The sequence below is a fragment of the Tenrec ecaudatus genome, chromosome 9, assembly GCF_050624435.1.
Source record: "Tenrec ecaudatus isolate mTenEca1 chromosome 9, mTenEca1.hap1, whole genome shotgun sequence".
NCBI lineage: Eukaryota > Metazoa > Chordata > Mammalia > Afrosoricida > Tenrecidae > Tenrec > Tenrec ecaudatus.
In genome coordinates, this window is record NC_134538.1 from 55,494,216 (window position 1) to 55,509,689 (window position 15,474).

Consider the following 15,474-nt stretch of genomic DNA (forward strand, 5'->3'; position numbering starts at 1 on the left):
ACAGCAGCCTTTGGACCCTGGTGTCTCTAAATATCTACCTTTGTTTTGTAACAGTGACTGCTCCATTCGACTGGAAAATCCAAACATAGCAGCAATGAAAGAAGATGTTTTGTACCATTTCAGTCTCAGCACCACTACCCATGACTTCCCAGCTATGTTTGGAGATGTGAAGGTAACAAGCCAGACTTTTAATTCTAGGAATTTGCCTTAAGATCAACTCCCTCTTATATGATACAAGTAGATCTCACCTCCGGTGTTTGAAAGATGACTGGTGCCAAGGTCATAAAAATTATGCTCTTTGCCATTCTTGCTTCTGAACTACCCTGTGGCGAGCACAAGAAAGCTATCCATCTGAGTGCTAATGAGGTCATTACCCATTTAGCAAACAAGGGAAACAATACAAAATGAATTTCCAAATGCTTCGTTGATAGACTAAAACGGGAAGATTGAAACATGTTCTAAGTAATTCCATGGTGCCTTTTGCTTACAATTTAGTATGTGTACCGAGATTCCATGGGGTAATGAAAATATTTTGGAACTATATATTGGTGATAGTTATACAGCATGGTGGATAGAAATTAATGTCATTGAATTATACACCTAAAATTGTTATAAAGGCAAATTTTATTATACCTACCCTTCCCCCCGGTTTTTTTTAAAGCTAATTAGTATGGACAAAGGTGGACTCAGTAACATTAATACTAAAAATCAGAAGGCACAATGGACAGTATATCCCATTGCTCTTACATGGGAACATAATATAACAATACAGGCATATCTGGTCGGCCTTTGACTCCTTTGACTGCATTGGCTTCAAGCTATTTGATAAGTCTCCTGGCATGTGCTTTTGGTTCATTTAACTCTGCTTTTGGCCTGTTATGTTTAACCTATGGCTATTATTTGACTCTCAGACATCCAATTGAGAGGCAGCAGTGATTACCTACTTCTACTTAGCAGATGGTCGGTGGTAGGGACCCTCATCACACAGCTGTTAAGTTGTAGCACAGGGCTGGAGTCCACACACCCTTACTCAAAACTCAGGCTGTTTCTAGTACATTGTGCTGTTTTTCCAGTGATGGAGGGCAGCCGAGCATGCATGGGACACAGAGAACACAAGCCCAGTCTTATAGTGCTTCCTGTAGCTGTATGATCTGCACTGCCCAGGCGCCCTGTACTGAGCAGCGCTGCCAACAGCAGAAGTTTCAGCCCGAATGTGCATCAGGATCACCAGGAGGGCTTATTAAAGTACCAGGAGCGTGGGTGTCCAGGGTCCTGATGTTGCGTACACTACGAGCAAGGTCTAAAGTGGGCTGTGTCTGTGCTGATGAAATCTCTGTCTGGCAGTTTGTGTGTGTTGGTGGAAGCCCGTCCCGCATGAAAGCCTTCGCCACCTATGTGGCTCAGGAGCTGGGCCTTGAACAACCAGGCGTGGAACCTGCCAATATCTGTGCCGGAACTGACCGTTACGCCATGTATAAAGTAGGACCAGTGCTGTCTGTCAGCGTGAGTACCCTTCCTGCACGGCTGCGCGCGCTCTGGGCTGTGTAAGCACCCTCATACTTAACCCATGCCCTCCCCGCACTACCCCAATGCACACATACACACTTTAGGATGGCAGAGCCGTCCCTCTCATGTCTGCTCATGGTAGCAGGCCAGGGGCAAGGAATGCAAAGATAAATGGGCCCTGACTTCTGCCCTAGATACAGTTTCCAGAAGAGAGAGAAATATAGCAAATACTTGTATACATGGTGGTTTACAGGGCACGTGGGCCAAAGAGCCTACATATAGTTTAAAAGTCTTAAGGAGCGCCTGACCCAAGTGCCACGGCTCTAGGTTCCTTCCGCCCACACATTGACTTATTGCTTACAGACTTAGATCTAGTAATGAGAGTGAGGATCGTTATCTCTAGCATGTAAGCAAAAGAGTCTTACTTTCTGATTTGATGTCTATGATGATCAGCCATCTCGATGATGTATTACGAACAGTTAGGGAAGATTTTCCTCCTATGGAGAAGTCTGTCTTGGTCTTCTGAGGTTTTAACGATCAATGTCCGCTATGGGGAACACATTAGTGAGCCATGAGACTTGGTGACAGATAATCTTTGTAAGCATTTCCAGAGAGCAAGGCAAGATGGCATCCAATCCCTCTAACCCGCCCAACTCTACTGCACAGGCAAGAAAGTTACCCTAAATAATGGGCCTTGGGAAGCACAGACAGGAGCTCTGTGGGAGACACGCCCCACAAGGCCTTTACCGGAGGGCGGGCTGGGAGGCGCAGAGAGGCTGTTGGCATATGCACACGGAGCCAAGAAGCACCCGCCTGCGAGGGGATGGCAAGTTACTTAGTTTGCTTGAAGCTCTGAGGGTGGGAAGAAAAGTAAGAAATACACCTGTGAAACATGGAGCGGGCATGGAGTGGCGGGGGAGCACATTTGTTTAGGATTTATTTTTATTTTTTGATCTTTTTTTCTTTTATAAAATATAATTTTAAAAGCCCCCAAAAGCCCTGACAGTGCAGGGGTTTTAAGCACCCCATGAAAGAAAGATGGGGTGGCCTACTTCTGTAAATATGACAACTTTGGAAATCTTTTCTTTGGGACCTTTCTGTTATTTAACAGAGATAGTATGAGGGTGAATCAGTTTGTCAGCACTAGGTTTAAACACCACAAGAAGTAGTTAGGTTGTTAAATTTCTTTCATGATCAGCTTCCCTCTCTCTGGCGGTTCCCCATTTGCATGTTGTGTGCTTGTAGTTTGAATGGGCAATGCAGCCAGCCAATTCAGGCACACTTACTTGGTTCCAGACCACGTCCATGAAGTGACTTTCCCATAAAGTGAGTCACACACCTTTTTGTTTTCCTAGTACATATGGAAGTTATGCTTACCCTATACTGTGTACCATAGCATTCTGAAAAGTTCTGAATATTGTGAGAATCACTGGAATGTGAGACAGAGACACACAGTGAGCAAATGCTGTTGAAAGGTGGTCCAGATGCCACACTCAGGCTGGCTCCGAGCCCTCAATCCATTAAAAACCCAAAGCGCACATTACCCGCAGAGTGAAATCGAGTGAAACACAATAAAACGAGGTGTGCCTATATATATATCACATCCCTGTGTCAACTTTCCAGTCTCCTACAAGGTTCATAGCTTTCATTTGCATTTTGAAGGTCACCTTCCATTTCCACCATAAAGGACCTAAGAGTAGACTCCAACACACCACGCCGGTATTCCAGAGTTAGTTTGCCGAGCGGCTAATGGAATGACTGGAAGCTCAAGTCCATCCAAAGGCACCTCGGTAAAAAGGCCTGACAATCAACGTCTAAAGCCCCATACAATGCAAACTCAGTGAGTCGTAGTTGTACGATACTCCAGCAGAAGGGACTCCATGACAGCTGGATTAGCACATTCGAAAGCCAGTGCTGACAGGCACAAAGACAGCATCCGAGTGTAACATTTCTTGTCTCCTTTGGTTTCAGCATGGCATGGGCGTACCTTCCATTGCAATCATGCTACATGAGCTCATCAAGCTACTGTACCATGCCAGGTGCTCCAACATCACCATCATCCGCATCGGCACATCTGGTGGCATAGGTAAGGTCTGTGGAGGGCATTTTTCCTGTGGTGCCACCCAGACTGGGGAAGGACGACTCTGAGCGGGATGAGAGCCTCCTGCAACTGCTGTGGGATTCAGCACGTTCTGCAGACCCGTTTCTGTCTTGGTTTTAGTTCAGTAAGTTTATTAAGAAGCATGTTTTGGTTTTTGGTCATCATACTGGTATTCCCAAACTGGAGACCAAAAGTAGAAAGGAACTAGGCTTTGCACCTCTGTGCCCATTTGTGGTTATACACTTTAATATACAAAAGTTGCATACTATATGCATATACATATATATAATTATGGTTTTGGTTAAAATTTACATAACAAATTAGGTTCTCATTTAATAATATCTATACAAAATTTCCAAAGGCCTGATAGAGCAGTGGGTTCAGTGGGACCAGTGGGTTCAAGCCGTCAGAAGGCCGATGCAGCAGTATGCTTCCATTAAGATTCACAGACTCGGGATGCCTGTGAGTTACTACCCACTCGATGGCAGTGAGTTTGGCTTTTTTTTTTTCCATGTTTATTATTCAATGATGTTGGTTACATTTTCACATATAGTGTTTCCATTCTGACTATCCATTTCCATTCATTTAAATTCTTTGTGGTCCCCCCTCCCCACTCCCTTGCCTGCCCCCAAATGTTGAAACCTTTCTTTGGAACGGGTACAAATAGGGATCTCTTCCAGCGAGTGGGCCAAGCAGCTTGGTTTCTTGTCATGCATGAGTGAGGGGACCCAGTGCTTCCTCAGGTGGTTGGAACCTTTCGACGGGTATTCCATCAATTCCTGGAGCGTTGTTTTGGGCTAATGCTCTCAGTGCAGCCTGGACTTCTTCTTTCAACACCATTGGTTCTTGTTTACATACCACCTCCCGGAATGGTAGAATGTCAAGGAGTCCTTTTTGCCAGAGTGACTCTGTGGGTTCTTTCCAGCTTCTTTTGCTACTTCCTGCATCATTCAGTATTTTCCCCATAGCATCTTTGGATATTTCCGTTTTGTCTTTATGATGCGTACTACAATATGCAGTTCTTTCTTTAATTGTTTCTGTATAAAATGTACTGCGCATGTTCTTCCCTTTTAGTCCCTAATTCTAAGTTGTTGCCTGTTTTATTTTAGCAGTTGGCTTTGTCTTCTTGAGCTGCCTTTGAGTTTCCTATTCGGCTCGCACTTAGTCATTTCTTCCGTTTGCTTTAGCTACTCTATAGTTAAGAGCAAGATTTGGAGTCTTGTCTTATATCTGCTTTCATCTTTTCTTTCTTTCCTGTCTTTTATAATGACATTTTGCTTTCTTCATGAACAATGGACTTGATGTCCACCCACGGCTCATCAGGTCTTCTGTCATTAAAGTTCAAGGTGACAAGTCTGTCCTTGAGATAGACGTTCTGGAAATTCAGGTAAGATAAACGGCAAGTCATATTTTGACTCTTGTGGATTCGTTTTAATTTTCTTCAGCTTTATCTTGAACTTACATATAGTCAGCTCCTGACCTGGTTTTAGCAACTGACTTGAACCTCTCCTTTGTATCTTCCTACAGATGTAGTCAGTTTTATTTCTGTGTATTCCATCTGGAGAAGTCCAGGTGGATAGTCACCTTTTGTGTTGTTGAAAAGGTATTTGTTATGAATAAGTCGTTGGTTTGGAAAAATTCCATCATGTGGTCACCAGGACCATATTTTCCAATGACTGTTCCTTCCACTTTGTTTCCAATTGTTGCATTCCAATCACCAATACTTATCAATGCATTCTGATAGTATGTTTGTTAAATTTCTGATTTCAGTAGTTGGTAGAATTCTTTAATTTTTCCCTCACTAGCTTTTGTGGTTGGTGCATAATTTTTAATATAGTTGTATTGATTAGATTTCCCTGAAGACAAATCAATACAAACCTATCACAGACGGTGCTGTACTTCATGATGGAGTTTGCAATATCCTTTGTGAGAATGCATGTAACGCCATGATTCTTGATTGTGATATTCTTCGCATAGCGAATCATAAGATTTTTCATTCAAAATGGCCAACAGCAGGCCACTAGAGAGCCATGAGCTCTCGAATGCCTGGGACATCAAGCTTTGTGCTTTCACTTTTGTTCTGGATGACTTCCAGATTTCCCAGATTCATACTTTGAACATCTCAAGTTTCTCCGTATCATGCCCCATCAGCAAATGCACATTCTGAAGACTCCACTCCAACTGGTTTTACCTGACTCAGGTCACCAGGGTTGAAACCACCCCAAGCAATCAGTTCCTCCTCATTTACATATTGAGTGCCCTGGGGACACATTTCCGCCTCTGTTCATTATGCATTCGGTATCTGACAATGTTTCAAAGTTATGCAGATACTTTTCAGTGACTTCTTCCTCTGAAATGGAAAAGTAAGTCCTTCTTCACTGTCTGTTCTTAGTCTGGAAGCTCCACGGAAACCTGTTCACTTTGGGTGACCCTGGAGCACTTGAAGTGCCAGTGATAAAGCTTCTAGCACCACAGATACACACAAGCCACCACCCTATGACAAACTGATGGACATATCTATGTTTATTAAGAAGCACAGTACTCCTAAGTGATATTGTTTCTTTAATGAGCCTATCTAGTATGTTTGCAGCTGAAAGGTGATTACTGGGAGTAATTTCAGATCGAAGTTCAAAGGATATCTTGGGGCATGACTCCCAGGGATTCCTCTATTCTGAACTGGACCAGTAAGTCTCGCGTGTCCAGTAAGTCTATAGTTGTCCGGTAGTCTGTCTGGAACCAGCTATTTTCTCCTGACAGAGCCAATAGTGATAGCCAGGCACTCTCTAGTCAGCTGGGTTTTTTCTTTGTAGGCTGGTTTCTTCTTTAATTAATTATTTAAGTTCTTTCTCTTTTACTTTGGAGAAGTAAAAATTAAGAGTTGTATCTTAGATGGCCACTTCCAAGTTTTTATAGCCCCATGCACTACTTACTAAGCTAGGGAGTAGTACATCAACTTTATGGCTGAAGTTGTGCCAATTAGCAAGCTATGGGATTAAGCCTTCTAATGCAGTCAAGTAAACCCACAAGGTATTAGGTTATAGCTGTGAAATATCTATGACCGTATCCCATTTGCTTTTATACATTAAAATGTATATGCACACACACACACACACACACATATACATGCAGCGTAAAAACTTTGTGGGGAAATGGAATTAAAAGACAGATTTTTCTCCATGAAGTTTTTGAAGCCTCCTTTTATACCTTCCTAGGCATTACTGATGACGCGATTGTACACGTTGGGCTGCGATCCACAAGGTCAGCAGTTTGACACCACCAGCACTGCACAGGGGGAAGATGGGACTCTCTAGTCCTGTACAAGGTTACCGTCTGGGAAACTCACGGAGGTAGTGCTGCCTGTCCTCTAGGGCCGCTGTGAGTGGCCATCGACTGGAAGGCAGTGATTTTACAAACCAACTTCCTGTAAACATAGATGTTACCACTCAGATATTTTTCAGTTGTTGTTGCTATTGCAAAATTGTATACATTATAGCATTTATTGAAGCTAAAAATGTACCTTGGTCAAATGCTATGCATTTCACCCTATTTAGTGTTGTTGGTCCCATCACCCCAAATAACAAGCATCTACTATCTATCGAATGAGTCCTTCCCTACCCAACAAAGAACATGATTTCTGTATGTATACATAGCTTTATCTCTTTTTGAAAGTGGGAACATAAAATATTTTTTCTTTTTATGATTGACTTATTTCACTCAACATTATGTCTCCCAGATTCATCCACATTTTTGACCTCAGTATTACAGCTGTGTCCTACTGTATTCAGTGTCCGTCTCTACCTTATCATTTCTATCCACTCATCTGTTGATGTATATTTAGATCGATTTATTCTCTTCCATGGTAAATAATGCTGCAATAAACACCTTGTTGCTTTAAGTAAAATGACATGCCTGTTCATGTCAGTGCTAGTAGATTTCTAGGGAGTATATCCAGGAGTGGGATTGCTGAACCATGGGCATATCTAATTTTAGCATTTTGAATATATATATATATTTTGCCCCCATAGTGGCTATGTGGCTATACAGTTTCATAATCACAAGGATTTACATCTCCCCACCCCTTGCCAACATTTGTTGTTTTCTGTTTGTTTTTTAATCAGTACCATTTTTGGTGAGATGGTATCTCATTGTAGTTTTCAATTACATCTCTACTAGCTAATGCTTGTGGGCATCTTTTCATGTGATGATTGGCTGTCTGAATGTCCTTTTTGGTAAAGTGTCTATTCATATCCTTTGCCCACTTTAAAATTAAATCATTTGTCACTGTGCTGTTCAGTTGTTGAAGTTCACGATGTATGAAGGGGCTTCAAAAAGTTTGTGCAAAAATAGAATTAAAAGACAATGAAATTTTTCAATGAAATATTCTGGAGCCTTCTCTTATTTTAGAGATTGGGCTCCAGTAATTGAGTGGAACCTGATTGGCTGGATCATATTTTAGCCATAACCTTCCTAACGCCTACCAAGTGACTGGGAGTGCCAGGCAAATACTGTGTATGGGACTCTTAACGTGGGCCTTGGTCAATAGTGTCATTTAAAACCTCTTGAGCCATTTCAAAATCAGTAGACAGGGATCTCTTCCTCATTATGAAAGAAGAGCGAGGGTTGGAGCAAAGCCGTTTGGCCCTCGTGGTCGCTGCACACTGGGCCTCCTGAGTTCTCGAGACAAAGAGCTGCGACACCAGGGGAGTGACCAAGAACAGCAGAGGAGTGGCAGCAGTTAGAACTTAGACCACAGGGCAGAGCAGCGGGCTTCCAAGCTAAAAAAAAAAAACCCTTTCCTCAGAGAAAGGAAACTAGCTCGAGGAATTGGGTGCCTCCCGGCACTTCTTGAGGTGGGGTGGGTTGCCAGTCAAAGGAGTTAGAGGTGGGAGCCTTAGGGTCAGGCTTACTTCAGCAGACTAGCGTGCCATTGGCCATTTGCTACAGCACCAAGAAGACTGGACCATTGTGAGAGCAGGGCCACCAGCCCACAGGCCTAGGGTCAGAGAGGAGCATGCCTGTGGACACGAGAGGAAACTTTCACTCCTGGTGGAAGCCTGCGTCTGGAGCATTTCTGATCCTGAGTCGTCATCTGTTACCTTCCCTAGGAAGCTCCACAACCCAGAGGATTGTCCATGTGTGACCACTGCCTTTTACTAGCCCCGCGGAGAAGTCAAGAGTGGCCCAGGCCCGTCAGCTTGTCTCAGAATTAGCCAGTGTGTGAGAGGTGGCGGCATGCCTGACCTTGGTTTCGTAGCAATTGGCCTTGGCTGATGGGTTTGGATCTCCTTCCCCTTGATCAAGTCAGAGAAGGGCAGAGGCCTTCCCTAAGCCATTCTCACAACCTCTGTTGGGCAGGCTGTTCCCAAAGGTTTTTCCCTAGTGTATAGCATCTAGCGCTACTGCTTTGATCAAATATTGATGAGCCTAAGCATTTAATTTGTAGGAGGTGTTGGTTACTTACTGCTTCTTTTGGTTGTTTGCGCATTTCAAGCCATGTTTTGTGTTAACATTGATTTTAGACCATTTTCTGTTTAATGAATGCATTTTTACTATATCTTTTTCTCTTAAGTGCTGCTTTGTTTACATTCAAAAGATTTTTGTACCAATTCAGAGGACTATATATCAAATATAATTAATCAAATCTGTCTCCAAAAGATACATCTTAGAGTCAGACACAAAGATATAAACAGGATAAAAATTAAAGGTTGAAAAAAATGTACCAAGCAAATAATAAACAAAGGCGATTGGGAGTAGTAGTCTTCATATCTGACCAAATAGACTAGAAGTCAAAATCCTCGTGACACAAAGAACATTTTAATTGCATTATGTCTCCCCTAAACACGCGTTGCAAATTCTAACCTCTATCCCTCTGGTTATAATCCTATTTCACGATGGGCTCTTTGTTAGGAGCAGAATTAGTGCAGGCTGTATCTTAAGCCAGTCTCTTTGGAGATCTGTAAAGAGCTCACACAAGCAAGCAGAGTGAGAAATGGGATCAAATAAATCCCCGAACGCATGGATCTGTGCAAGCAGAAGCTAAACAGACTATTGCTTTTCTCCAGAGCTGACAGAAAGTTGGTTCCTAGAACAAATGTTCTACATTCCATTTCTTTAACCGTGAGAAAACAGTTTTGTTTGTTAAAGCGATCTGCTTTGGGTACTTCTGGGCTGCTAACTCCAACAGCCACAGTTCAAAATGTCTAGCGGCTCCGCAGGAGAAAGAGGCGGCTTTCTGCTCTCAGGAAGATGGCCAGCCTCAGAATGCCACAGGGGCAGTTCTGCTCTGTTCTGTAGGGGGCGATGAGTCAGCATCGACTCAATGGCTGTGAGTTTGGTTCTGACAGGGGCCATGACATGTTCTGAAGTGACTGGAACACTCTGAAAACAAAAGCCAGTTGCTCTGGAGTTTCCTCTGACTCGTGGCGACCCCGTGTGTTTGATTAGAACTGTGTGTCGTGTGGTTTTATATTGACTGATTATTTTTGAAAGTCGATCACCAGCTCTTTTTTCTGAGTGACCTCGGTGAAACCCAACCTCCAACTTTTCCACGAGCATCCAAGCACGTTGCCTGTTCATACTACCCAGGATGACTTTGACCTTCTTGACTATGAATTCATGAAAGCAATCTGCTGGCACGTTCTTCTAAGGCCAGTCTCAAAGCCGGGAGTCTCTGCTGAGAGTAGAAACTGCCTTGAGCAGAACAGGAGCCAGCGTGGGAACGAGAAGAGAAAATCCAGCTGAAAACATGGAGAAGCAGAGCAGAGTCAACAGAGCCGCGCTCTTGACCGCTTTTGTAATACTGCATGGAAACAGGTAACAAGGGAGCTGTAGGAACGCTCCCCTCCTGGTCCCTCCTGCCTGAATGTTAGCAAGCCTGTTTCATACTAAACAGGACGTGACCACAAGCAAACGCAAAGTTGTCATAAGGAAGAAGAAGGAACAGAATCATGCTCCACAAACTTCAGTAAGGTATGCCCTGAAAAGAGGCAACCCAAGCGCGGCATTGCCTAAAACAAGGAAACACCACGCTGGCGGGAATGGCCAATGGTTGAAGGCTGAGTTTAGGGTCACAGAGTGGCTATCCATATTATTCTTTCTTGCTTCCACTTTTGGTAAAAATCTTAAATAATAATAAAAAGTTACCCAGACAAAGGGTCAAGCAAATAAATGATGGCATTGCTTGTTGTGGTGTCAGCACCCATTTAAAATAATAGTGACCGGAAAAACTCAAAATCATTTAATAAAGCAAAGTGAAGTTTCTGGAAATTTTATTCTTTTATTTGTGCCTCATTCTTTCTTCTATATGTTTTAAAATGCTTACATATTAATTACCCTTAAAATCAGAAAATTATTTTTGCATATTCTAAAATAATGGTTCTGCGAACTTCAATATCTGTTGCTATGTAATAGTACATTAGTGTAACCTCAGTGGTTGCTATAAAACAATCATTTCCTTGGAAGAAATATTTTTAATGGCGAAAGTAGGTCATTAAATATTTTCTTTTTAAGTTACGCTGAGTGTGCCCGGTATTCTGGTTTGTAGATACATCCTTTTCCTTCCCCTCAGATAATACCATGGTTCTGGTCCATCCTGCCGGCTCTGATGCCTGCCTCTCGCTTCAGGTCTGGAGCCTGGCTCTGTGGTGATCTCCCAAGAAGCAGTGGATGCCTGCTTCAAGCCGGAGTTTGAGCAGATTGTCCTGGGGAAGCGAGTTGTTCGGAGCACACACCTCAATAACCAGCTGGTACAGGAATTGCTGCTGTGTTCCAAAGAGCTGGACGAATTCCCCGTGGTTGTGGGGAACACCATGTGCACCCTGGATTTCTATGAAGGTGAACTGGAGGGTGGGGTCTTTCCCCGGGTACCTCCACCAATTCTCCTCATTGTGGGTCGGGATTCATGCCTGGGTTTCCATGAGTTCAAGCTCCTCTCCAAGTCATGATGGTGGATTGGTCATCATGGTATGTCGACAAGTGATGGGGACTGGATGGGCCTTAAACTGCCTCTGTCCAGTGGGTGGCATATGGTAGGCCTTCAGGTCATGTATATGCTCCAGGCGCTTCATGTTCACTGTCTTCGTGTACACTGCAGGGCAAGGCCGCCTGGACGGTGCGCTCTGTTCGTACACCGAGAAGGACAAGCATCAGTACTTGAAGGCCGCCTACGCCACTGGCATCCGGAACATTGAGATGGAGTCCTCAGTCTTTGCTGCCATGTGTGGTGCTTGCAACCTCCGAGGTAGGCAGGCATTTTCTTGGCCTCAAACCTCCACCCTTTTCTCTTTGATTCCAGTGGGCTTACTCCAATCTTTGGCCACAGTCTACTTTCTGAGTTCTGCTTACCCTGTGTCTCGGGTCATGTGATGGCCAGAAGTCCAAGTTCAAGACATCAGTTTTAGGAAACAGTGCTCTCGGTCACCTCTGGCAGACAGTATCTTTCCGTTTATAAAATCCTAGCATTTCTGATCCTTGCTGAACTCCGCATGGCATCTATGTTCCCCTCTTTGTGCTTGCTTCTTTGTACTCCATCTGCTATTTTCATATCTCAAAAGTAAATGGGATTAAGACATACCCTACACTGTTTTGACTTCAATAACATATTTCTATCACAAATGGAATTGCCATGACAGATATGAGTTGGGATTTTAACACATATATTTGAGGATACAATTCACTCTATAACATTATGCTTCTGAAAAAGGTCCCTCTCTTCATGTATTCTGTGCTTATTGTGAAATAATGAAATGCAAGATTCCCAACAGCCCAGCAGGGGCTTTTCATACTAGCTGGGACAAGGAAAGATTGGCTTAAGACTCGGGTCAGAGGGTCCTGCCAAGCAAGATTGCCACCAACACAAGTTTGATTTTCAAATTTCTTTGGATTTCTAAATTGTGGTTAGTTGTACCCCCTAGTTCCTAGTCCTCTTAAAAAGTCCAATTCTGCCTTGCATATAAACATTGGCCAAAGGTTTCCTTTCTTGAGATGGATAGGAGAACCCTGAGTTGGTCCTGGATCGTTATAGTCATTTCATTTGGAAGCAAAGGTACTGTTAGAATAAGAATAGTAGAGCAGCATGGTGAAAGAAGAACTTAAAAATGCCCTGACACCGTGCCTTTATTTATTATCTATTATACTCTCTCTGCCTGTCATTGTCTGATGTCTGAACATTGTCCATGTCTGAGCTGTCTGCTTTCCTGAGGGGATAAATGGCCGCTGCTGTTTAGTGAGCTCAATGAGAAGTGCCCAGGCCTTTGACTTAGTGTGGTCCTCTCTTCTGGTGCAGCGGCTGTGGTGTGTGTCACCCTTCTCAACCGGTTGGATGGAGACCAGATCACTAGCAGCCATGAAGTGCTCACGGAGTACCAGCAGCGGCCACAAAGGCTGGTGGGCTATTTCATAAAGAAATGTCTGGAGAAAGCCTGACATCCTCACGCACCTGACTCTCTGAAGACTAACTACTGTGCAAATAAAGTAATTGCCCAAACCTCTCTTTGAGTTCAGTTTGTAAATAAAAATTCTATTGCGTTTCAGAGGCAAGGAACCATAGATTAACTGCAGTTACGCTTCATTAAAGAGTTTTCAGCTGCGTTAGCCTGATCTGGGTTTTCGTGAAGAACATCCCTCTGAAGAGCAGAAACAGTCCTAGCGGAAAATTTCAGACCTTTAAATTCTTAATGCTGTCAAAAGAAGAAATCTGATATGAGTGTCAGAAAAACATATTTCCTGCATATATATATAAATCTATTGAGGAAAAAAAAACTCTCCCCCACGCAACAAACCAAGTCTCTTTAAATTGATTCCAATTCAGTGCAGCCCCACCTTGGGCTTCCAGCAGTGTAAATCCTTCTGGGGGGGCATCTTTCACTGCTGGAGAGGCTGGCCAGTTTAAACTGTTTATAGGGAGCAGCCCGATACTTCTGATACTACTCATAATGGGATCCTTTGGAAAATCTAAAGAACATATCAGGAGATTGAAAAACAAATGCCTATAGAAGTAGGATCTATGTTGTTGCCAGGTACCATCGAGTCGGTTAGGACTCTTCGCAACGCTATGTGCACACCGCCCAGTTCTCCTCCATCCACACAATTGTTACTATGTTTGAGTCCACTGTTGCAGCCACTGTGCCAGTTATCTTGGTGAGAGCCTTCCTCTTTTTTGCCACCCCTCAACTTTACCCAGCATGATGTCAACCTTCTCCATGGACTAGTCTCCTGAAATGTCCAACGTCTGCAAAAGGAAGCCTTGCCATCCTGGCCTCTAAGGAGCGTTCTGGCTATACTTCTTTCAAGACATATTTGCTGGTTATTTTGGCAATCCACGGTACTTCCAGTATTCTTTGACAGCACAATAATTGAAAAGCATCAGCTCTTCTCTGGTCTTCTTTATTCAATGTCCAAGTTTCTCATGCATACGAGGCAATTGAAAATATAATGGCTTGTGGCAGACACATCATAGTCCTTATAGTAACATCCTTGCTTTTCAGAACTTTCAAGAAATCTTGTGTAGCAGGTTTACCTGATGCAATGAGTCATTTGATTGCTTGACTGTTGCTTCAATGACCATTGATTGTGGATCCAAACAGAAGGGGCTTCTTGGAAACTTCAATCTTGTCTCCATTTACCATGATGTTCCTTGCTGGTCCAGTTGTGAAGATTTGAGTGTTCTTTACATGGAATTGTAATCCATACTGACAGCTGCAATTCTTGATCTTCACCAGCAAGTTCCTCAAGTCCTCCTCGCTCAGCATGCAATGTTGTGTCACCTGCATATGGCGGGTTGTTAATTAGCCTTCCTCCAAACCTGATGCCACATTTCTCTTCAGATAATCCATTTTCTCCAATTATTTGCTCAGCATACACACTGAATAAGTATGATGGGTGAATGCAAGCCTGGCACACTCCTTTCTGAATTTTGAATCGTGCAATATGCCCCTGTTCTGGGCATGGTGTTACTGGTTTTCTTCACACTGAGTTGAGATGCAGCTTCTCTGATTAGGTGCTCAGCACACAGATTGAATCAGTATGGGGAGGACATATGAAATTGCAAACACACTTTCCTGAAAACTGTACTGTCCTCTGTTGGCAGGGTGAGATAAGACAAATCACTTAACTTATCGGAATCACTGATGGCTTCAAATGACTGACCTTGTGCCCAACATTTGAGGGGGTATCCCCAATAAAACCAGACAAAAACTCCATTGGGTACAGCTTGAATAGCATGCATTTTCCCTGCTAGGAGAGCTTCAAGCAACTCCTTCTGAGGTAGTGCACCCACTGGCATTGCCTGGGAAGCTTCTCTCTGGTGACAGTGAATATTTTCGTGAAAGCAGTTCTGATTGAACCTCATTTTCTGTCATGGCTGATTTAAGAGAGTAGCATGCAGATGTGAAATTTGATTTCCTGCTCTGTAAAAATGTCTCAAAAACTGTTGTGATGTTGAACACCACTTACAAGTACAGGGCTATGGGAAAAACCCAAGTGCATGAGTGGTTTTCTCATTTCAAAAAAACTGAAAAGTCAAACCTCATTCTGGAAGTCCACCAACTTCCCAAATGGATGAAAATGTCGATAAAAATTTGTCCACTTGTGCTCAAAGACGGGTGATGGACCATTGAAGAGAAGGGGAAATTACCTGGACCATCTTGGAGCTCAGTTGAGCAAATCTTAACAGAAGATTTGGGAATAAGAAGGGTTGTGAAATTTGTGTCTCGGGTTCTGACCAGAAAAAAGAGCAAGGAGTAGGAACATGCCGTGCTTTGAAACAACAGCTCTGAAACGTCACAGACCTATATTTTTCCCAAGCTCAATTCTGATGACAAGATATGGTGCTATTCTTAGGAATCCAAAAGCAAGCATCAATCAAGCCA

At 43.2% G+C, this 15,474-nt stretch overlaps 1 protein-coding gene across 6 annotated transcripts in view; it reads left to right on the forward strand.

Moving 5' to 3' along the window:
• UPP1 (uridine phosphorylase 1) overlaps nucleotides 1-13,095 on the forward strand; it is a 34,657-nt gene extending 21,562 nt beyond the window's left edge. For 4 of the 6 annotated variants that reach the window (XM_075558140.1, XM_075558138.1, XM_075558139.1 and 1 more), the window contains exons 3-8: nucleotides 55-172; nucleotides 1,345-1,503; nucleotides 3,478-3,592; nucleotides 11,231-11,440; nucleotides 11,700-11,846; nucleotides 12,891-13,095. In XM_075558140.1, coding sequence (XP_075414255.1) covers nucleotides 55-172; nucleotides 1,345-1,503; nucleotides 3,478-3,592; nucleotides 11,231-11,440; nucleotides 11,700-11,846; nucleotides 12,891-13,030 — 889 coding nt within the window. In that variant the 3' untranslated portion in view covers nucleotides 13,031-13,095. The remainder of the gene's footprint in view (nucleotides 1-54; nucleotides 173-1,344; nucleotides 1,504-3,477; nucleotides 3,593-11,230; nucleotides 11,441-11,699; nucleotides 11,847-12,890) is intronic. The other 2 variants (XM_075558142.1, XM_075558141.1) reach the window with 1 other exon arrangement.
• The last annotated feature ends 2,379 nt before the right edge of the window (nucleotides 13,096-15,474 follow it).